This window comes from Hyposmocoma kahamanoa, unplaced genomic scaffold (assembly GCF_003589595.1).
Source record: "Hyposmocoma kahamanoa isolate Upper Pololo Valley unplaced genomic scaffold, ASM358959v1 217, whole genome shotgun sequence".
Lineage (NCBI taxonomy): Eukaryota > Metazoa > Arthropoda > Insecta > Lepidoptera > Cosmopterigidae > Hyposmocoma > Hyposmocoma kahamanoa.
In genome coordinates, this window is record NW_020653738.1 from 447,794 (window position 1) to 472,993 (window position 25,200).

General features: G+C 37.0%; 1 protein-coding gene across 2 annotated transcripts; it reads right to left on the reverse strand.

The window, feature by feature from the left end:
- Nucleotides 1-2,333: 2,333 nt before the first annotated feature.
- LOC113227816 (actin cytoskeleton-regulatory complex protein PAN1-like) lies at nt 2,334-23,249 on the reverse strand. 2 transcript variants are annotated; one of them, XM_026460846.1, is made up of 11 exons: nt 22,509-23,249; nt 14,935-15,121; nt 11,095-11,213; nt 7,005-7,153; nt 6,110-6,267; nt 5,965-6,045; nt 5,862-5,910; nt 4,869-5,118; nt 4,264-4,530; nt 3,628-3,826; nt 2,334-2,489 (listed from the first exon to the last, which is right to left on the reverse strand). In XM_026460846.1, exons 1-10 carry the CDS (start codon nt 22,792-22,794, stop codon nt 3,630-3,632), a joined length of 1,743 nt encoding a protein of 580 aa, XP_026316631.1. In that variant the 5' UTR covers nt 22,795-23,249; the 3' UTR covers nt 2,334-2,489; nt 3,628-3,629. The 2 variants fall into 2 exon arrangements, with proteins under 2 accessions (XP_026316631.1, XP_026316630.1); XM_026460845.1 differs by having other exon boundaries at nt 5,862-6,045; nt 22,509-23,243.
- Nucleotides 23,250-25,200: the final 1,951 nt, after the last annotated feature.

Sequence of the window (25,200 nt, forward strand, 5' to 3'; positions counted from 1 at the left end):
AAATTGCAAATCACCAGCACCCTTACTCTTCCAAACCGGAACGCAGTAATGCTCACATGCATGCTTGGCGACAGAAATAGGTAAGGTGGCAGTACTTCCCTGGATGAACTCTTTCACAAGGACTTCTAATGCTACTAAATTAAGTAAATTAAGTTGCTACTCCGCAAACACAGTGGAGGTTAAATCAAGCAATTGTGTTGAATTTTTTTTCGTACTTCAGGGGTTATTGATTGTTCGAATGTTCGACCCTTGGCCGAATAATGAGTTCGTTGAAAATTCGCGTCGAAAATCTGCATGAACAAAATGAAGTGACAGACATAACATTAATACGAGGAATAAAAATAAACTAGCTTTTCTTGATAGTCGTCTTTACAAAGTCAAAAAATCATTTAAGGGGCAATGTATACGCTTCTATAACAAGATTCCGGTTGATATACAAAATTTGCCTTTCACGAGGTTTAAAACTATAGTGAAACAAAAACTTTATACTAAAGGTTATTATACAACTTCTGCGTACTTGGATGACAAAAATCCGTGGTAGTACCCGTTTAGCTCATGGAGGTAGTCTCGATCTCTGGTGTTTCAAATATAAAAAAATATATATTGTAAATGTTGAATGTTTACAAAGAGATTTAAATATCTCATTCTTCTCAGGGGAATCTGCCTTACGAATGAGCGGTAGAGTTTAACCATTGTGACGATTTCAAGTGTAATAATGCTTACGTATGAAATAATGATTATTTTGAATTTGAATTTTGAGTTTGAATTTTGAATTTATGAATAATACACAACTTCTAAGAACAATTTTGATTCACTTTGACATTTGTGCAACAATGTGTACTAAACTTAAGCAGTCAAATGTACTAACAATGGTCGCAAAAACAATGGAATATAATGAAAACATTTAAAATTCTGTGACTACTTTCATAAAAACTTTTATAAATAAAACACCGATATAAAATTCATATCATTAAGGTAATTAGATAGTATTGTCTTCAATTCTATAATATTATTGCAATACATAACTTGCAACGTGTCGCGACATCTTGGCGTGCATACTTCTATGCACTTCGATGGTTGAGTGTTGAATAAAACAAGATTAAATTCAATAATACATAATTTATTTGAAATTAAAATAATAATTAATAATACTTTACAGAGAACTTCTTCGTCGAATATTCAATGGCACCAAATGGTAACTTAAAACGTCAATTGCGGTTATGATTACAATTCGAAAGGTTTGTTTTGTACTCACTGTGGGAAGGGTGGTAGGGTTAAATCATAAAAGAAGCAAGTGCTCGTACTACATTCATTATGAAAACCTAAAGTGGGATAAATACGAATTGCAAGTAATACACATGATACACCTCTTTGAAATCCCGAAATTATTGCATTGTATTTAAAAGTTTGGAAATCGTATGTAAAAACATAACTTGTGTTTAGATTTTTGCCTTTTTCATGAATTTTAATCACTTATTTCAATAGGACGTTTGCGTTAATATTAGGTAAGTATACGCAGACTATTGCTAGTTCTGCTTATAAGTCACTTTTAGATAAAGCATTGGTGGTTCTAATGTTGACTTTAATGTTCCAAAAATTAACAACAAAATAGCGAAATATTACTTGTTGTCGTCGTAATGGCATGATTTTTATAATACATTAAAACTATAATACACTTCCGGACATATAATTCGAGCCACCACGCATTTTCAGTATTAATAAGCGCCCTAACATAAACAATGTTTGATTGTAGGTAATGAACCTATTTTTCCGGATTTAAATCGCGTATATTTGAAAAACAAATATACGAAATAAAAAAAAATGTAATGAAAATATACTCCAAATGTTTGATTGATTTTGCTTGCCCATTACGACCACAATGCGAGGTGGCTCGAATTATGTGTCCGGGTGTATAAAATGGTGCAGAGATTCTAGTATTTATTCTTCATATAAACTGTATATTCGTAACAAAAAAAGTCTAATTAGAGTATTGGAATCTTATCACATCTTAAATATAAAATTAAATTAAATTAAATTATTGTCACATAACATTAAATATATGTCAAGTAATTGTGACTTCAACATACTATGTACTTACAATATATATTGGCAGCATTGTTTGTCTGTTCTGAACTTGGCCCATGCGATAACCAGCGCTGACTTGCAGTTTAAGCAAGCATATTTAGGTCAGAATACCTTACTAACAAAAAAATATGAACGCAAGTGCGCATTTGTACAAAAACGTAAGAATAACATTCGTTTAAACATGCAATTTTAATATTAATTGCTGATATGTTATGATATAAAGTTTTTTTAAATTGGTCCATATGCAACGTATAAAATTTTATATAAATTGTGTACTATTCGTAATTGACAGTGTTCAGTCCGGTGCGTTAAAGTTCTCGCTCACCAGTTTGCAATGCTCAATCGAGATCTTATAGGAAGACTATGACTTACAGCTAAAATGCCTCTTTTGAAGTTGTCGGAACCTGCGGAACAGAAAAATAAAATCAATAAGAAATAATAGAAATAAATAACTGCCTCCATGGGTTCCTCCTGCCTCGAACGGTTACCATGCCAGAGTGCCACGCAGAGGTCCCAGGTTCGATTCCCAGGCATAGAGAAATATTTGTATGGCCTACATTTATTTTTCTCGTGAGTTTGGGTGTAATTTATGGTTGTCTATGTGTGTGTTCACGGCACACGTGACACAGGGTTTCCCTAGTGCCTAGGGCTATGTTGAGTATTTCCCTTTCACGAGTTTGAAGGAAGTTTTGAGAAAACCGTTACGGTGGTACTATTTGCTCAGCTTGGACAAGCATTACTTTGCCCCTGAATATGTCAATACTAAAACAACGTGGTAGCCTAACGGTTTGACCTACCGCCTCTTAAGCAGAAGTCGTGGGTTCGAATCAGGGCTCGCATCTCTGAGTTTCTCCCCAACCCGCATTGGGCCAGCGTGGCGGACTATGGCCTAACCCTGTATATATGGTATATATGGGTTGGTGATGATGATGTGCCAATACTAAGACCAAGAATATAGTTTTTTGGAGTTTTTGAGGCTAAGGGTGGTTTTCCACCGGCGAGGCAAGACGAGATGAGGAGAGACAAGAATCGAAATCTCGCCGGCCTATTCCCACCAAAAATTGCCATTGATAGCTCGCGCTGTGACTGTGGGTAGTGAAGTTTCAGCGCTGTTCAATTAATCTAGCGATAAATACGCGGATGAAGTAACATGTTCCGTAAATTATTATTATTAAATATGTTAACGGAAGAAAAATCAGATTACACCATATTTTTTAAAATCTTAAATCGCACGTAATTCAATCTCGCGAATGATATTAAAAGCCATCGCGAGCTCGGGCTAGCGCGAGCCTCTATGCAGGCAGCAATACGGTTGAATATTACATAAATAAATATTTCAGTTCTCGCCTCGCCTATCCTCCTCAATGCAGACCATTTCCATTGAAGATGGGCTAGGAGAGAATTGAGATTTTGTCATACAAATTTCAATCCTCGTCTCGTCTTGCCAGTGGTAAACCACCTTAAGGGACTTTTTCTACCTCCTAGTACTGACTATCTTACTCGTACTACCGCATACAAATTTTCCAAACTTAAGTAGCTCACCGTCAAGCTTCTCCCTGCGCGACGAACCCTGGTCGGTTGACGCTGCGTCGTTTTCTCAACGTTCCCAAGATCGTGAGCATTTCTTTAACGGCTTCAGGTTGTTCCTCTTTAGGTTTCCGTTCGAGAAAGTTCTGTTCGCGAGACTTGAGCTGGAACTTGCCGCCTTTTATTTGGTCCACTATTGCATCTATCGCTCCACCTGAGACCACGTACAGAATTATTAAATAAAAAAAATAATATCCCTTTTTTAACCAACTTGAAAAATAAGGAAGTTCTCAATTCATCAGTTTTTTTTATTTTTGTTACGCGATAACTTTTTACTTTGTGCTTTTGATGATTCTTTTGTTTTGTTAGAAAGAGGGTCCCTTAGTGGTCCCATTTAAATTTGAAGAAAATATTCCACCTCTAAGGGTGGCAAACTAGGGGTTGAATCCGGTTTCGCGCACTTTCCGGTAACCGATGTCAATAAAACTTAGCAAATAGATGTAATTCCACGAATTTTTGAGGTCAGTTTTTTTAGTGCTCTGCAGGTACTGAGATTAGGAACACAGCACAGAACACAGACATTAGGAACTTGGCGGGGGCACTATCGTGTCCCCATATGCTGTTGTACCTAACTGAATATCGTATATTTACCTCCGTTCTGTTTATTGGCTTTCTTCAAAGTCCCCTGTTTGTTGGCCAACATCTGCGCCATGTCCTCGACGGTGGACGCCGCAGAGAATACCGCGGGCGCGGGAGGGGGCGGCGGGGGCGGGGGCGGGAGGTTCATGGGGGGAGGCGGCGGGGGCGGAGGAGGCAGAGGGGCGGCGGGAGGGGGTGGAGGAGACGCCGATTCTGTACTGACGGTTGGCGGAGGTGAGGGAGGTGGAAGGGGTAATTGTGCTGGCTCTGATGGTGGCGCTGCAAAAAGAGTAAGTATAAAACATTACTTATTGACATACGGGATATAGTATGGGAAAATCCGAAACCATGGGAGATTCAGGGAAATGAACAACACATTTCGACAGTCAAGCGTGAGTTGTTCTTCAGAATGAATGTCATTCATATTGACAAAATTTTATTTTAATGCTGATCGACTCAGTTTCTTGTAGGGATTATTTCATTGCATCGGAAGAAAAAATCGAGACAGCAGAAGTTGGTCAAATTTAATTGAATTTATTTTTTTACATAATCTATGCCTTCCTGATTTACAACGTTATCGATTTTAAGTATGCTTTGTAAACATCAAAAATACAAACCCAGAATTTCTACTTTTTCTTCGACGTCCTTCTTCTCCCCTCCACTCTCAAAGTAACTTATCCTGGACATAAGACTAGTCTTTTTCTGCGGTTTTCTTTCAAACTCTGCTAACCGCTTCTCAGCCTCAGCGACCTTTTTTTCGGCCTTTTCGGCGCGTTCCAGAGCCTTCTGTGCATCTTCCTCTGCCAATTTGATTTTCTCTTCCCAAAGAAGTATGTCTGTGTCTTCATGTTTTTCTGCTAGTTTCAACTATGAACAAAATTGTAATTAATAAATATAATCATTCTGATGTAACAAAAACGCAAGCACAATTTTCATAACGTTTTGATGGACGGTACTAAGATATAAGATAAGAGATCACGTAAAAAAAGTGCCTTAAACCTCGATTGGTACCAGAACAGCTGTCGCGAAAACCCACGCATATATAATTTCAAACACTAAATCTTGATAATGATTTCTTGTAGCTTCTAATTTAAAAAGAAGCAACAAATTCTGGACTGTTAATATATTTAAACTTTACGCTATTGCAAGTTTTGATATTTATTTTGAAATTTTAATCAAAGTGCTGCCATCTAGCGATCGTAGCTGCACGACGACGACCAATTATCGACTGCGAGCGTAGAAAATTCAAGGTATTTACTTAGTTCTCCAAAAAATAAGGGACCATACGGCAGGAGTATAAGGGTTAGTTTTGTTTCTTGTAACAAAAAAATATTACGATAAACAGAAAGTTGAAAATTAATTAAAACTTAACGTTGATACGAGACACTACCACAGATAATAATATTACAGGTGCTACGATCATTTTTGCACTCCAAAGTAGCGAAATAAGGCATTTTTCTATTTTATAGATTTTCAAGGTTTTTTACAAAAAGAAAATGGAGCAATGAGCTCAAGTACACGGAACTTCGCATACTGTTGGCACACGTGCCACGCCCACTAAGCACTACAGTATTTGTTGTCCTGTGAAAGGGATCCGGGTAGCTGCCGACCTGCAAGTCCTCGAGCTGGTCCTGGTGGCGCTGCGCCTGGCTGTCCAGCGCCTGCTTGAGGCTGTCCACTTCGGCCAGCACCAGCAGCAGGCGCTCGTCCAGCTCCAGCTCGCCCATCAGCAGCGCCGACTGGTGCGTCAGCTGGCGCACGCGCTTCTTGGCCGACAGCGCCTCGGACTTGTAGCTGCAAGGTTGCCAGTGAGTCGAAGGCCAACACTTCCTACTGCGACGGATCGTCTCGCACTTACGTCTCGGCCATCTGCCTGTCCTTGTCGGCGTTGTTCTTCAGCGCGGACACCTCGTCCATGAGCAGCTTCGACACGCGGTTGTGGCGCTCGATTTGTCTTCTCAGTTCCTCCAATTCCTTCTCTTGCGCTTGGCATTTCTCTCGCTCGGATTCTAGCTCCTGGAAAGGGATTGGAGATACTTTTATTTGGGAATGTGCCAGACATCGACGTCTGTTACTTGAAAAAGGCAATTTTCTGTTCTACGAATACCAGAGCAACGAACCAGACCAGAACCAATTTAGCAAAATCGTTTTGCCAAACTGGTTGAGCCTGAGACCTCATCTAACGCCCACAGTGCTATACGAGCCATCGAGGTCGTCAATGTACAGACCATCGCGCCCGTTACCCACTGGGGTAGGCAGAGACCTCGAACCTCCATTCGTTACGCTCTTGACAAACTCCTTTCGCTTCCTCCACTCGCACCAGTCTCTTCAATGATGCTCGTTTATTCTTAGACTTTTAACCTGGTCTTTTTCAGGACATCCCGTCCTCAAAGTATCACACAAATATCATAAAACTGCGACTGGTATACCAGAGTCACTATTGAGTATCTCTTTTTGAAGGATGCAAATCTCCGGTATTACGGAAATACAAGGTAGGTTGAAACTTTGCCCGGAAAATCAAAATGCGAGTTCAAAGAGCGAAACAAGCAAGTTAGCTTTCTCCTAGCCGGTGTTAACAAGATCGGCAATAATTGTCGACCGAATTAAGACGACAGCAGAAGACTTTACTTCCAGAGAGATTCCCACCCAGTCTGACTGCAATACGGTCAGAAGGAACCTTAAACAGCCTTCAATCAGACCTTAGTGACTTGACCACCTACTGCGTCAACACAATCCGATATCAATGACATTACCTGTGTAGTGGTCACATTGATCTCGTGGGCCTCGAACTCATGCAACTTGGCCGCGTTGGCCTCCGTCTGCAAAGAGGCCACTTGTTGTGTCAGCTCTGCTATTTGCTGTTTCAGGAATTCCACCTCTTCGTTGCTACTGGTGTCTGATGCTGGAATTTGAAAATTTTCAGTTGAATTTTAATTTTTTTTAAGCAATCCCTGGTTTGCAGGTTTCTTATGATTTGTGCTTAAGTGTTGTATTGTTCTTGAATATTTTGGATTTTAATTGTTAACGTTTTTACCAAATGCGGCGTTTTTCTTTAACCTATCTGGTTTTTTTTATAATACCAAGTGACGGGACAAACTAGTCGTAGGCCTGGTTGTAAGCGACACGCCTGTTCATAACAGTTGCAGTGCCACTCAGAGCATTAAATCGCAAAGATCGGAGAGGCACTGCCACTGCCCTCGTCACCCTGGGACAAGCTGAGAAGTCCCATGTGCCTGTAATTTCACCACTTACTTACCCTTCAAAACCGGAACACCGGTGTGCAAGTCACTCTACCAATGAGACCATCAAAACGACTTACCTTCGGATAACCTATATTATAACTTGATTTATGAACTTTTACTCGACAAGAGGCTTTTCATGAATTTTAAAATTGATTTATTAATGACTGTCTCCGTGGCCGAATAGTCACCATGTTGGTCTACCACGCCGAGACGTCCCGGGTTCGATTACCGGGCCGGGAAAAATGTTTGTATGGCCTGCATTTATTTCTCTCGTGAGTTTGGGTGTAATTTTTGTCTATGTTTCCCTAATGATTATGAGATGGTTATGAGAAAAAAAACTAGATATGACGATACCACGAAAACCGATATGCAAGCCACTTAACCACGGCCACGACCATTAAATCTTTTTATTTTTATATGAAACTAAAATTAAATTAATTATTGAAAGCGTGGAACAAAAGTTGTGGTTTATGATGTTAGTACGAGTAATATCAAATAACCTCAATTTGTATTTTATGAGGAAAGAAGATATTTTTCTGGAAATTTAAAATTATTTCTTTCCTTAAGTTGTTTTGTCACGTACATTCAAGAGCACATGAGTAGACTGTTCTTATTGTAAACGGCATAGAGTTTCATTTAAATCTCAATAAGTGTCAAGCTTGCCTCGCGCTTGACTCAAGTTTGACCTTGAAGTTTTTTTTTATATAATCAAGTGACGGGACGAACAAATCGTGCGCCTGATGTTAAGCTATACGCCTGTCCATAACAGTTGCCACTCAGCTCTTTACATCGCTAAGATCTGAGGCGCACTGCCACTGCGCCTGTCACCCTGAGAGATAAGTTGACCCATGTGCCTGTAATTTCACCGCTACCCTTCAAAACGGTAACATTACTGCTTGGCGGCAAAAATAGATTAGGTTGAAATATGGTACCATTATTTTTATTCCACTATGTGTATTAGAGAAGAATTATATTCAGCCAGCGCTTCTCCCGTATTTTTAACCGACTTCAAAAAAGGAGGAGGTTCTCAATTCGACTGTATGTTCTTTTTTTTGTATGTATGTTACGCGATAACTCCGGTATTTGTGAACCGATTTTCATGATTCTTTTTTTGTTGGAAAGGGGGTAATTCCATAGTGGTCCCATTTTATTTTGAAGAAAATCAACCACCTCAAAGGGTGGCTGTTCACGCATGAAGTTTCATTTTTATAAATAGCGCCTGACTTTAATTTAGGAGCAATTACTTTTAGCAACTATTTAGTTGATTTTGCTATTTCTCCAATTCAAGGCGTTTTTCTCTCGATATAATAGGGGTTAAAGTATGAAATTGCCGATTTGTACTGAAAATCTAAATTGTTTATTTTTAAATTTTTAACAAATATTTAATCAAAATAGTTGCCATTATTATGTATACATTGCTGCCATCTAATGGGAAGGTTATTAATGCCTTTGCGATAGAACTCCGACGATCTAGACTGCACAAACTGTGTGAAAGCATTTTGTACTGCCTCCTGGGAAGAAAACTTCTTGTCACGTAGATAATTGTCCAAATCACGAAAAAAATGGTAGTCCGTTGGAGCAAGGTCTGGTGAATACGGAGGATGACGAATGGTTTCTAACTGCAGTTCCTGAAGGGTCAAAATGGTTTCTCGTGCTGTGTGAGGTCTCGCGTTGTCGTGGAGCAATAATGGTGAAGATCGATTCATGAGTCGGGGCTGTTTTACTGCTAGTTTTGTCAACATGGTTCGGAGTTCGGCACAATAGACATCTGCCGTTATTGCTTGACCAGATCGGAGAAAACTATAGTGAATAACACCATGCTGAGACCACCAAACAGTTACCATTACCTTTTTATTGGTAAGTTTTGCTTTAGGACACTGTTGTGGCATTTGACCTGGGGTCAGCCATTGCATTTTTCTTTTCCGGTTATCATAAAGAATCCACTTTTCATCACATGTTACAATTCGATCCAATATTCCTTCATTTCTGTACCGGTTCAACAAGGCAACACAAGTTTCAACACGCGTTTCTTTCTGCAGATCAGTCAAATCATGAGGCACCCATTTTTCGTATTTTTTTATTTTATTGATTTGACGCAAGTGAGTCAATATTGTGGGTAAGGTAACGTTAAACCATGCCGCTAATTCCTGGGTAGTTTGACTAGGATCGGCTTCCACTATCTCTCTTAATTCATCGTTATTCACCTGTGTGGGCGGTCTTCCTCGTGCCTCGTTCTTTAAGTCGAAATTTCCATCACGAAAGCGTTTAAACCAAAATCGCACGGTGCGTTCATTAGTAGACCCCTCTCCAAACGCAGCATTGATATTGCGGGCTGTTTCTGCCGCGTTAGTTCCGCGTCGGAACTCGTATTCAAAAATCACTCGAATTTTCGCAGTATCCATCTTTCTTGTCTAAATTGAATAACAAAAACAATTGAAAGTCGATATTCAAATGTTTCAAATTCAAAAAAAAAAAAATCACAGAAACCATTTGAAAAAGTTTCATTCGAAAACCTCAAACCATGAAGATTCTATGAAAATTCAAAGAACCTATTGCAATAAAACGGCAATTTCATACTTTAACCCCTAATACTTTGAGTAGTGTCGTAGTGAGAACCTATTTTTATTATCTCCAGGGTCAAGTCCTGTATAGTGGCGAACTAGGGGATATTTCAATAAAACTTAGCAAACAAACGTAATTCCACGTACTTTTGAGGTCGGTTTTTTTAGTACTCTGTACTGGAGATTATATCCATTTGCCAAGTTTTATTGAAATCGGTTAATACAAATTGTTCAAACCGACTTTATTTTCCAATTTGCCACCCTTAGAGGTGGAATATTTTCTTCAAATTGAATAGGAACATTACTGAGGTACCCCCTGTCCAACACAAATAAATCACCGATTTTTTTTCTATTTATTTTGTATCCATCTGCGATCATTCCTTGAACCGTAAACAAATCTGTCCTATAGTTTTATGTCGTTTGGAATAAAGAGGCATGTGACTCTTTTCTCCCTTGTCCATTAAATGGCTGATTGTATTCTACTGATTCAACTTTCCAATATTGTTTACTTTTTCAAACGACTCAAGCCACCTAGATGCTTTTCGTCATCCAGAGATCTTGCCAATACATTTGTATGTAGTGATAATCAAGACTTATGCTTTTCTTTACGTGGCAGTATCTCCGGTTTGATAGTTGGCATTTCAAGATAGTCATGTATTTCCTGGGCTCTTACGAACCAAGGTGATTGGACTATAGTCTTTAGTACACCGAAATAAAAAACAAAAAAATACGGTCGAATTTGAGAATCTTCTTTTCTTAACCGATTATGAAAAAGGAAGAGATTCTCAATCCGTCTCTATTTTTTTGTATGTATGTTACTCGATTTACTTACTTACGCATTTGTGACTCGATTTTGATGATTATTTTTTTGTTAGAAAGAGGGTATATATATATATATATATATATATACTCGTATTGGTCCCATTTCAATTCAAATTGTTGAGGAAGAACTTTTGAGATTGGTTTTTTTAGTACTCTATACTGAAGGTTATTTTAAAGTCGGTTACAAATACAATGCATGAAGCCATAATCGTTCTCACCTGTGTCCGTGCAGTCGAGTTCGATATCTGCCCGAGCAGGCAGCTGGCTCAGCAGTACCGTGCTACGTCTCTTTAGTTGCTTGTTCTGTTTGTACCATTCTCCAGCCTGTTGCATTACCCTAAAATTATAACACAAGATCCGTTACCATCAATCCAATGTCAACATCATACTTTCCACATGTCGATTCGATTTTATGAAGATCGACTGACCTGTATATTTTGTAAAAATTCATTTCTATGCGATTTTTAAGTAAATAGATTCAGCATTAAAGCGAATCGTTTAGGTCGTATTCATAATTGAAACAAAACAGTGCCTTTCTGAAGCCGTATTTCATATTGGCCTGCAAGAAAAGCAGTTTGACGACTTCTAAGTACAATAAGTCCACAATATTTGGCGATTGTCGCTACTTTTGTGCCGTTTGAACATCTTTTCCCCGTCTAATATCACTCTAAGTGAAAGTCGTAACCGACCGAAGCCAAAAAGGCTGTCAAAATGATTTTTTTATCGAAATTCATTTTGAAACGATTTTTATGAGGTCGATTCAAGAGCATACGATCCGATCCGTGGATCAATTCAAAGGCAAATGATCCATTACGATCCAAAAAATCGATTCAAAGCAAAAAATCGTGCATCCCTATTCACGATGACAAGTTTGTGAACTCTCTTACGTTATAAATATTTCATTACGATGTTTTCCTTCGCCGCTTAAGCTAAGGTCTACCCCAATGGGAAAATGGCGCGAAGTTTATGTAGATATGCTTATGTAAGTGTCTATCACCAAAAACTCTACATGACCCGAAATGCCTCCATGGTAAGACATTTTTCTGTATTTTGTGATATAGTTTTAATCGTCGATCTTAAATCACAGATGTAGACTCTATTTAGGGTGGGTTTCGTGCGTAGCAGTGGAGCGTTTTCTATAATTCATAGTTCCTCAAAACGCGGAGACTGCAATATAATATAATAGCTAGTATAGGTGGATTATTACTGGTTTGCAGTAGTTTATGCATGTCAGGGACATACCTACTACCTAAGATCTATACATTCAATGAAGTTTGACAAACCCCAGGTCCTTGCAAAAGATGTTCGTTATCTACCCAGGATGCTGCGAGAGGCCATTGAAATAAAAAAAAACATTCTAATTTCAATTGGGAAGACGGTTTCTCCGTACCACCAGTTTGGGATCCAGTATTTCCTCTGATGAAAAATCCCAAACAAACATAAGACTGCAGGACTAATTAATATGCTTTAATTTATTCTAATTGCCATTATTAATTAATAATAAATTTAACTTAATAAAAATTACTATTGTTAAAATAAAATAATTTGTATAACATAATGTAGCGTACATTGGAATGTTTCTTAGTAAATTAAAAATTATGTATATTTAATTAATAACTTTTGTAACTATAGTGAAAAAATTGGGTGGTTTGTATTAATATTAGACGTAACTGGTTGAATACTGTACCACCTCAGTCAACCGTGACCATGGGACCTGTAAAGGGCCCGAAACGTTGGTTTGTTTGAAAAAACAAATGTATGCGATTTAAATCCGGAAAAATAGTTTCATTTCCTACACTTACATAACATTTTCATAAATGTACTGTGAGGTTAGTGTAAGAATTTTAATGTCTTTAAACTTATCTCTCAAAGACACTCTGGGGTCCAGTTTGTAAAAGATCAATATATACGAATTCTAGTTTATTATACAATGGAATACATAGACTTAAATGAATTTGTGACCAGCATAATGACCCTTTAATAGGTCATGTTACTGCCACGCAAAAGAGCAAACCGATTTCGGTAATTGCAGTTTAACACGTTTCTCGTTTACTACCGGTTACTGCCTGGCGTTCAAGGTGAAATTTAAATGCCTACCAATCAAATTTAGTTAAGCACGTTCAGCTTTTGACTCTGGAGTTTGGAACGTTGACTTTTGAAAGCTTAAAATATTAAGATAGAACAAACTAAAAGAAAAATTCCTTAGTCACGGTGAGACAACAGACCCTGGTTCGTGTCCAATTGGATTGAAGGAATGTTTTCAAAGTGTTCGACCTTTGTTCAATCTCAGCTAGTGGAGGCTGAGTGAAGAAATGGATTTTTCACAGATGGCGCTACGTCAAAAAAGTTGTTTAAAAAAAACAAAGATCCGCAACAAGCGCATAGAAAAATTCATTAGGTCCACTAGAAAAATTCCTTCGGTCCGGCTGGAATCGAACCAACGTCTTCCAGCAAACCGTGACAGACGCTACGCCAATTAAGCCATGGCTTAGCGGATCGAAGGAATTTTTTGTAAGTGTTCGATCTTTGTATTAATAATTATGAAATAATTTCACAAAAATGATTGAATATCAAACATCATGATATTCAATAAAATAAGTGTTGCAGCTTATCACTATTTCAACATAGCCATTTTGTCGAAGATAGTTATCGATTTGAATCGAGAACGATCGATCATAAAAATAAACATGGCGACTGCCAGCGGCGGTGTGAAAGGGGCACTCGGGTGTTGGCATAGACAAGTAGTAGGAGCGGGCACAAGGGTGATTTTAATTATGAAAAGTTCTCTTCCAGCCAAATATTAATTTTTAATTTGAATCATAACTACTGGACAAAAAGTGTGTCATGCTATCAATAATAATTTTGTACGTAATAATTATGCGTAAAAATTCTGAGTTTTAAAACAATAACAAGTTCCACAAGAGATCAACGCTCTGTAAAGAACATGTGGTATTTATTTAATTAATTGCAACATAGTTATTGTTAGTAAATAGTGTAAAGTAATTGCAACACAGTTATTTCCTGTAAATTTTCCTGTAGGGTTCATTATTTATATTGAACTTAGTATTTGTTTGTTAAACGACGCACATAAGGCACGGTCAAAACGAAAACCTTTTTTTATTATATCAAATGACGGGATGAACAAGTCGTACGCCTGGTGGTAAGCGACACGCCTGTCCCGGCGGTGACATTAGCTGAGTGGATCCTATTACATACGCAACAGCCGCACACATGACATCTACTTAGTACAACAATAATGTTGACCAGCTTTGTGGTCGCATAATTATTTATTGCTAAGATTTTATTTTTAATTAATTTTATTTAGTTTTCTTTTTTGTTATTCATTTTCTGTTTGTTTTAATTTAGTTTGTTTTAGTTTTAATTTAGTTCTGTTTTATTTTTATTTTTTTACTTTTTATTTTTTACTGTTTATTATTGTGTTGTGGTGTTATATAATAAATGTATCATTTATTATACCTATACAAGCGATTTTAATTTTTATATTTATGCAATGTATGTATTTGTGATCTTTATTACACATATCACACATATTTGTAGTTTTTGTATCTCAAAAGAATAATAAGTTAACGGATCGAACTAAGAAATCGAACAAGTGAGAACAAATACTCTCACTAGTTCGACGGTCGAACTAGTGAGAATAAATTTAATGTTCTATTCATTCTATTCTATTCTAATTGTTGCAGTGCCACTCAGAGTTTTAAATCTCAAAGATCTGAGAGACACTGCCCCTGCGACACAAGTTCTATGTACCTGTGATTTCACCAGCACCCTGACCCTTCAAAACCGAAACACAGTAATCTTACATTACTGCTTTGCGGCAGAAATAGGCAACGTGGACGTACGTAAATATACGGTTTGGTGGTACCTACATTAGTATCAATTTATGGTGTCGACTAATTTGCCCTAAACTTGAACGACATTATCTATCCTCGTATTACAGGTTAAATTCTACAAACGCGCATTTGACTAACGCGAGTTTTTTTTTTTCAGTGTAACTGAGTCATGTAAACAGGCCTTAGAAATCGCGATTTACGTACTTTTGCATAAGTTCTGCATCGATCTCGCTCTGGTGCTTGAGCTGCTGGTACTCATGAAACAGCTTCTCCGAGACATGTCTGAGCTTGTTCAGCTCCCGTTCGCGGTCGGCGAGCTCACTCTCCACGTGTTTGTGTTCCTCGACGAGGATGTTGTAGCGGCGCAGGAGATCATCGTGCTCGCGCTTCGCTGGAATGAAGATAAATCATCTGTACTATCTTTTTACGTAAAAGCAGCAGTACTAACATAGTTATTGAAATCTTTGCTTATGTCAGAGGTCCTAGAGCAGTTGGGTTGGGTTCATTATCAGTAGCTTTAAGAGTCGAATACTATCTTAGCTCGATTTAAAATTTCCCACTTCTTGCCCGTGGAACACCTGTCTGGTTCACCTGTGTGGACCACGGGTAATTATTTCTTACCGTGGCTCACCCATGTTCACCTGGATGGACCGTGGGCAATTATTTCTTCCCGTGATTCTCCTAGGGATTTTTCTTTTCTCGTGAATGACCTTACTATTAAAATCCATTTAACGTTCCAATTGCAAATTATTGTCTATTAATCATTGACTTACAAATTAATGGACGACGGGTCTAATACAAAAACCACGAAAAAAATGTCCCAAGTCAACCTATTTAAACGTAGTGACATGTAAAGGAAAAGAGAAAAAGCTAAAACGTGGAATTTAAATTGTAATGTCATCGCAGTACTGTCTAATTTTGCTTGCTTCGCTGTCAGTCGAACAAACGAAGACTAGAGCGTGAATGACGCTCTGTATACGATTTTAACGCCCTATAAGTTCGGACACTTTTGAGCGCGGACCCGACGTCCATATAATTGTAAGTCAATGCTATTAATTGAAAATTTTAATGAATTGAATTTGTTGGCAGTAGTTGGCCGAAGGACTAAAATACGAATAAATTAAATTTTAAAAGTGTAAAATGAGTAGTGAAGAACTTAATTTCACACTTTAGAATAGGTGGCAATAATATTTAAGTACAAGTTTAGAAAAGATTAATATTGATGTCTTAGGGTCGTATTCTAGAACTCTACTCAATGCTCAAGTCAGGATTTGAGCAGACTTGAGTATGATTTCAAGCACTGGAAATACGCTAAATACGCTCCTAATGGCAAGGACTTGAGTATGATTTTCAGTGCTCACTGCAATACTCAAGTCTTGACTTGATTATTGAGTAGAGTTCTGGAATACGATCCTAAGACTCGATACAACCTCAAATGCTTTTGCTTGCTTGGTTTCACGTAACGGTGAAAGTGTTGAACCAATCATTTTGGAAAAAATATACACAAACTTACCTCCAAAGACAAGAAAACCTCTGTATTCAATAAGTGCTTTACAATATACTAATGTTCTTTTTTTTAGTTATCGCGTAACATACATACAAAAAAAAGAAAAAAGAACATACAGTCGAATTGGGAACCTCCTCCTTTTTTAAAGTCGGTTAAAAACTACATGAAATTAGATACTTTTCTTCTTCGCCCTCTGTATGAATACAAAACAAACATCATTAGTTGAAACAACCTGCAAGAGCTAAACGCGTCTCTACCACAGATTTTTGTCATCGAAGTACGTAGAAGAAATACACTTTTAAACCTTGGAATCTTATTATAGAAGTAGAAGCGTATAGTTTGCCGCTTAAGGTACCCAAGATGCTGGCAGCGTTCCCCCTATGTATGGCCACAGTGTAAAGAACATACAGCGGGATATCGCCTTTGAAATGTCGCGAAATGCCACTTTCGTCTATACATATATTACGTAATACCGCAGGGTTGTCACCATGTGTTTTTCTTAGTTTTATCTGTTGGGGTGGGTAAATGAATTTGTGATTTTGTATTAGGACTCCCGGTTTATTTTGTATTTTTTAAAGACTGTTGAATTAGGGAATCGCCACATTAACGCCGAATGGGCTCGAGACGGTAAAAAAAACTTTATGTCCATGCCATAAGAGCGAAAAAGACAATGCGCGTGTCACTTCCGTTCGAAGCGTCGCGCCACACGAAACGTGCTACCTCTTTTTCGCTTTTATATATATATGAATGTAAAACTTCCGTGTCGACGAATTAACATAGACACTTTTCTTTACATTTGCAATGAAACTTTCTTTACAGTTGTGTAAAGGAAAATGAAAATGATATCACAATGACTTTATAAGAAAACGTAACGTATTTCGTTTCTCCGCTTACCGTACAAGGGACAAGAGCATCATTTAAAAACAAACTGCCATCAAGTACGAATAAGTTTTGTATAACTAAAGACCGTAACTATTACGCACACACACACACGCACACACTCACGCACACACTCAACATAGCCCCGCACTAGGGAAACCCTGTGTCGCGGGTGCCATGGACACACACATAGACAACCACAAATTACACCCAAACTCACAAGAGAAATAATTGTAGGACATACAACTATTTCTCTCGGCCCGGGAATCGAACCTGGGATCTCTGCGTGGCAGTCCGGCATGGTAACCGTTCGGCCACGGAGGCAGTTGATGAACTATTAGAAGCCCGATGTCGAAGGCTGAGGCCTTTTGGAGTCGATGTTCGTAATTCCCATACCGCCCGTGTAACACAACGTTTTTCATTACACTTGCACATAAATAGTATGGTTGCATGCAGGCTAACTTGACGATAATACCCCAAATAAAACCCTCGGGCGCTTTTTTGTTCTCATTACGGCCGTAGTCATGTGAAAAGAAAAAATCACTGGTCATAGGACCATGCAATCACACTTGCACGGCGCAGCACGGGAATTACGAATCTCGACTTCGAAAACCCTCAGTTTTCGACATCTCGTTCGTAATTCCTTATTTACAGCCTTTAATACACAATGTACTATTACGGCATGGTATGATCTTAATCGAAAAACTAGGATTTGTTTAAAATTATAGTTTATTCATTTATTCTTTTTAGCAAAATAAACAGTTTTGTCATTCGTAAATTAAGATAAAAAGCTCTTATCTGCTTATCATGGCAATATTGCATAAGTCTCCGTCACGAATAGAATTTCTGGGGCAATGGATAATGACATTCGTTCACGGGAATCTCGCAAACTATATCAACGGTTGAAAGGTAAAACCGGCTAAACTAGATTGAAAATATGTTATACCTAGGTAGTAAAGTTTGTGTATAATATTGAAGTCACAAGTGACATTTTTGGAAAAGTTAAACAGGATATAGATCTACTGGTAATAGGACCAATTGATGGACCCTTTTAACTCTGTTCACAGTCAGTCGGCGGTAATGGCTGAATATTTTTGTTAATTTGCTTGGTAAGTACAAAATAGTTTTAAAGTTCAAAACAACAATAAAGTACCTACTTAGTTCTGAACTCAAAATATAATATGTAGATGATAAGATAAATGTAATAATTACTAGACATAGATATTAGTATCCGGGAGCATTAGGAAATCCAAAGATCGTCTACAGATTATGCTGTACATATAGCACCCACAATAATAAAGTAAGGCCGGCCATATACGGGCGAAGCTGCGATCACATAGCAAACTACAGTCTTCTACGTACACACATACACCAAACCGCTTGAGCAGTTGCGACTGCTTCGGGCGGATTGCAGCGCGGTGAAATTTCATCGTGCAGTCGCCAGGCTTACACTGACTGCTCGAGCTGTCGACTGCTCTCGCGCAGTTACCTCCGCCGCCGTCGTCGTCTGAGCAAAAGTATCAGTGTAGTGCTTCTTACTCAAAATCCATGTTGCTACTGATTTGAATGAAATTGAAATTGTGACTTGTTGAGCAGTTATCAATAACAGCCTCAAGCTGTTGACTATGACTGCAAGAGCGATCCGTGTATGTTGATCATTGGCTAACTGCTCGAGCAGGCCATGTATGGCCACCCTAACAATGACAAAAAAATTTTAAAAACGTATAAAATAAAACTCATGAATCGTTGTTTAAAATAAATAAAAATAAAATCTTGTCACATATCACCAACCAAATAGCGTATTTGCATGGTGCGACGTAAGTTATTTTTTAACCGACTTAAAAAAAAGATTCTCCATTCGTCTGTATTTTTTAATTTTTTTCAACCGATTTCGATTATTCTTTTTTTGTTAGAAAGAGGGTGCCTCAGTATTGATCCCATTTAAATTTGAAGAAAATATTCCACCTCTAAGGGTGGCAAACTAGGACACGAACCCGGTTCCGCGCACTTTGACTTCAACTTGGCAAATAGATGTAAATTTTTTTTTTTTTTTTTATATATAATAGACACACGCTTGGCCACAATCTCACCTGATGTTAAGCGATTTCTCGAACATGTAAGGTCGGGTTTTTTTTTATAAAACAGTTATATTAAATCAATTTTATCAGTTTCGTAAAAAAATATTTTTTTTAGTTTCATCCTTTTATAACTAAAGTACATACAGTTTATAATTTTTAACAAGCAGCCTGCACTATCCATAGATAGAAACTAAACCCACACACAAAAACAGTCAAATAGACTTATTATAGAAAATATATTTATATCTAAAACAATGTATTTCAAAGTTCCTATTGCTTGTAATTGCCACATTAACTCACATTGTACTAAATTGCTGAATAGCTGATTATTAAAAAAAAAATGTTAGTGTATGTATACAGAGCATTGATTTTGCATACTTTTGCATTATGGCTAAATAGAACCTATTAAACTTCATTTCATCAAAAAAATGTAAAGGCCTGACCATGAAATCGTGGTTATACATTTTAGGCTCGGCCAGTCTGTCCAGTCAGGTTGGGCACATCATGCTTCAATAGAAAATGGCATAAGCAAAATTACTCAATACTTTTCCAGGAAAACGTAGTTAGTTTCATTCTCTTTGTCTGTATTTAACTAAAATGAGTCAAGTGTATTACATATGTCACTCACACGCTCATATCTACGTACGTACTGGACTGTCCATGATTCATTATTATGTCTGATATTATTTGTGATTTCCTCTTTATTTCACTGCAATTTTATTGTTACTGGGGTTTCTCATAATTGTATCATTACACCTGTAAGAGTTCATTGCGTAATTAATAATAAGACAAATGCCTAATAATAAAAATTGGTTTCTTAACACTCTCTTATGTTAAAAAAAATGCTCTTGCTTTTGTAATAAACGTCATTCTGTTCTCTGCTAATTGTATATTACTTCCTGCGTACAATGCAATTCACAATATGCATTATTTTACATATCCATATTGAGGGAATATGATAAACTCAAACAGTTTGGTCATAGAAAAAATAGTAAATTAACAGCTTTTTATAGAACAAATATAGATGCATAATATGGAGAGACAGAAAGACTTCAACAAACAATCTTTTAATGTGGTTAATAATAACAATAATAATAACGTAACACACTCATAACCCCGCACTAGAGAAAACCTGTGTCACAGGTGCCATGGACCACACATAGACATCCACAAATTACACCCAAACTCACGAGAATAATAAACGTAGGCCAATACACACACTTCTCCCGGCCTGAGAATCGAACCCAGAACTTCTGTGTGGCAGTCCAGCATGGTAACCATTAGGCCACGGAAACAGTTTAGTTTAAGCAAAATGCCAGAGTCGTGGGAAACTGTGACGTTTATGCTGAGCCAGCATGCCATGACTTCCAAAACTATTTATTTTAAATAGTTATACGTTCCTTTTCTTATAAAAAATTGTTATTTTTAAATGGTTCAATATAATAATAATTATGGTACTAGTTTTAGTAGATCCTATGTAAATAAGCTGTCAAGGCAGTACATAAAGTCTATCTATCTACTACATATGTAATATCTCGATAAAATTACAAATTTAAAAAACCCACCTCAAAGGTTACTCAAATAACATCTATTTGCCTAGTTTTATTGAAATTGGTTAACGGATAATGGGTGAAATCCAGTAAACTGTAATATATAAAATGTATAATGTAAAATAAAATGTAATCCAGTAAAATGTATAATCCCCTAAGTGACCATCCTTCCGGATAGAATATTTTCTCAAAATTTTAAAGGGACTTCTGATCTTTTTCTATTCCAACAAATGAAAGATTCATCAAATTCGGTCCACAACATCTAAGGTAAACATATATAAGCACACATCTCTAAACAAAACATAATATCATATATCGAGTTCTTAGGTTTTCGCGATTGTTACACAGGAAATGAAACTATTTTTCCGGATTTAAATAAGGTATTTAATTAATAACTATTGTAACTATAGTGAAAAAATAGGGTGGTTTGCATTAATATTAGACATAACTGGTTGAAGACTGTACCATCTCAGTCAACCGTGACCATGGGACCTGTAAAGGGCCCAAAACGTCGGTTTGTTTGAAAAAACAAATATACGCGATTTAAATCCGGAATAATAGTTTCATTTCCTATAATATCATATAGTTGACAAAATGTATTTTGTCGTGTTGCATAAAGAATGTTAATTTGTATTTAATACTAATTTGTATTAATTTGCAATGCAATTTACTGAAGATACCAAACTTGAAATTCCAAAATAACATTTGCTTGCAGGTTGAATATCATGTATATGACTATACTTAAGATTTGTATAATTACTGTACTCAGGCAAATAAGGATATTCTCTTTTATATTATCTTAAAATGTAGTAGGTGCAGTAGTATTATTATAATATATACTATATTATAATAATAATATATATTATTATATATATTATTATTAAATATATATTTGAAATCTATATAAGTTAAGATACTTAAATTTTTAAGCAATTAATCTATTTGTGTTGCAACATATACTTTCAACCATATAATTAGAAAACGTAGCAATATAATGAAATATTTTAGATTGCAATAACTCAGAAATTATGCTTAAAATTAATTAGGTCTTGACTTATGTGTTATACACTTGTGTGTTATATTGTAAAAACGAGTAAAAATCATTAACTGCCTTAAACTTGCCTTAATAAACATATTTTCAAATGCTTCGAAATAAAAGAAAACCTACAATAATGTACTGATTACATTCTCTTTGAAGAAAACTATGGACCAATTTAATAAACAAATCTGACATTTCGATAAATAGACGACAAACTTGCAACAAACAAAAATAGTGATGTACAGAGAAAAATCAATAACATCCCCAAAAGTCTCAGCCTTAAAACGCGTACGTATTTGGTTATTTTCATATTTATGTTCCTTTCTCTTGAACATACTCCTTACGACAAAGCAAGCTACTAATTTGTGTTGTGTATTGCGCAGTTCGATAACTGGTTTTTAGCCTGACAGCAATAACTATGTATAGTTCAAGTCTTCCATTCAAAAACTGAAGTTACAAACCGTTAAGTTAGTTTACTACGCATAAAATTAAAAACTTTGCGAACATGTGCAAACGATGCAAAAAGTTTAAGAATATTTAATATGGTGTGCAACAGGTTATCATCTGTCATAATCCGACAAATACGTGAATAGGATTTCTAGATTTCCACTTGTGTTTTCGTCTGCATACGAAACGAAGGTACCGAGCATGCGCAGTTGCAATCACAATAAATCACAAAAACTTAAAACTATTCAGTCTTCTAGTGTTAAATGAATGAGACTTACCTTTTTCTGATTTTATAAGGTGTGTCCTGTGTTTTCTTTCGGCATCTTCGTATCTGTTTTTCCATTTTTCCACGTAAGTCGAGAGCGCAATATTCGCCTCTTTAGTGTTGTGATGCGTGTCGGGAGGCGTCATTCTCGCGGCAGTGGCTCGCGGGATCCTCGTGCTGGCTGCGCCGCTACCGCCCGCCGCGCCGCCGGGACAGAGCGAGACGGCGCTCCTCGCGCCCTGACACTGATTGTTGTTCGACGCGATCGCAAATACATTATCGCCGTTCCTTTTAATCATTTTTTATTCAATTTTCAACACACCCACGCGGCGAACGCTCGCATCCTCCCGTTCTAACGTATGAACCACTTCTCACGTGTTTGGATCAACAGGCTGGTGCTTCGATCGTTAGAAAGTGTTAAATAATAATCATAAAATAAGTCTCTTTGTTCTCGTAGTTGGGGAAATACGTGAAATATTCCGTTCGCTATACTAAAAGTGTGTCACGCGCGTTCACTCGACGACACGACCTTGATAAAAATTACGAATGCAATCAATTTATATTGAATACGCGTAAAAAACGTGCTAAGATGCAAGCGAGAATTTGCGCTGAGTGTCGGATTGCAACTAACGTTTCTTGTGGTTGTGATATGATAATGAAAACTTCGTCATCGTGAGTCACTCGGCTTGGTGTTTACGCTTTTTGTTTACATACATCGCCTTAATCAAACCGCCATCTAGAAAAAAATATCGCTCACATTTTGTAGAATTCTAATAAGGATTTTGTAAGAAATTAGTCATGCATGTTTAGTAAGTATCAATAAACTTATCAATGTGATAATGGAGTACCTCGAACCCTTTAATCGCTCTGTAATAGTGTTCTAGTGGTAGTCAATCGCTAGTTTTCATTTTTGTTATTTCCTTATTTGTCATTAGACCCTTATTTTCTTATTTGTAATAATTTGGTGTGTAACCTTTTGGTGTCATGTCAGACAGCATGTCTTCTAATATAATTTGTTCTGTGATATTTGGAAATATTTCAGTGCTCTTTTCAGTTATCCGTATATCACCTATTAGATCCCTAAGATTAAATAACTTGGCGAAGTTAATGATGTTTAAGTAAGTTAGTAAAGAGCAACAAACCCAGATTTGCTAAAAATCTTAACTTTATATTGATACTTACAGCTATAACAATTTATCCGATATAGTTATAAAAGTGTACAAATAGATATCGAGAATGCTGAAATTCTCGCAGTGAACGTACATGCAAAAGCACTAAAATACAAGACAAGAAGACGAAGTAACAACTAAAATTGTCTGCAACCTTTGACACTATTCAGCAGATAAATTGCCAAGCGCTCGCGCGACACAATGTTCATAGAAAAATAAAACACTATCACTGAACCGCACTACAAAGTATCCACAGCGGTACTGAACACATTTGGACTTTCGTCCATGTAGGGAACGGATATTCTAAAATTACACTTCCAAAGAAACGACCAACGAAACACTGACTGTGGATCGACTGCCGACAGGTCTGTGTTCTGTGTCTGTGTGGGCCGTAAAGTGATTTAATTGTCGAGGCAACTGGGCTTAATCTTGCTATTGCTAAATGTCCAGATGCGTTAGATAGCTAGATTTGTCTCAAGACAGCTGGTATTTCTTAGTCCTAAGTAACATTTGTTAAAGCACTTACTGAATATGTTATCTTTGAAGGTCTTGCGGTCTTGCTCGTGCGAAGTGTAACATTATTGTAAATCGGGATGAGACGTAAAAACAGTACTTATTCTAAAAAATTATTTATGTTTTTAACTCGTCTTATAATTTAAAGACTGGACAACTGAATCCGAAAAGATTAATAATAAACTTTCACCAAAAATGCAGTATTGCATAACCCTCAATGTAAATTAAAAACGTGAAGCTTGAGTGAACCGAAAAAATCACAACTTCGGAATAAAAGAGGTAGGATAAAGATAATTCAAGTACAAAATAAAAATACAACTTCTTCGTTGGCAGTATGAGTAGCCTTACAAAAGTTTCCATATTTAGAAAATGGGGTCGTAGAGGTTTACCTTTATAGCCCAGCAACCCGCTTGGCAAGCCGATTACCTTACGATAGCCAACTTCGTACTACAATATGTTCGTTATGACTTTCATCCTCGATACTCGGAACTGGAAGTGCTTTAATACGTTTTTTGTCGAACATTGTGGTGAAATTTATAGGTTGATGTTCCTTGTACAGACACGATCTTCGTCTTTAACAATCAGCGGAGAGTGACATTGTCACCTATCAAATGCATATTAATACTTTCATTCTGTTTTTATCTAGAGCAAAAGTATAAACAAAGTCTAAGTTCATTGTCAGTAATTTAATTGAAACTAAGGGGGAAAAAAATTCTATCTTCACGTGTCCCATTTCTTTATTACTTCCTTAACATGTGTGACTCAGGGGAGAAACATTCTTAATTTGATATTATTTTTATGAGCGAATAACGAACGAGATCCTGCGAGCGTTCACCTCTCCAGACTCTGCGCTATTTCCGTCTGTTGTTATCCTGGTGTGATCGTAAAATATGAGACTAGGAGTAGGAGCATAGGCTAACTAAAGTTAAGGAAATTCAATCAATGTTATTATGAGTACCTGCTGTAATTTTACACCGGTCTAGGTCTATAGGTTAAAAGCATTCAGTGCTTACAACTTAGTTA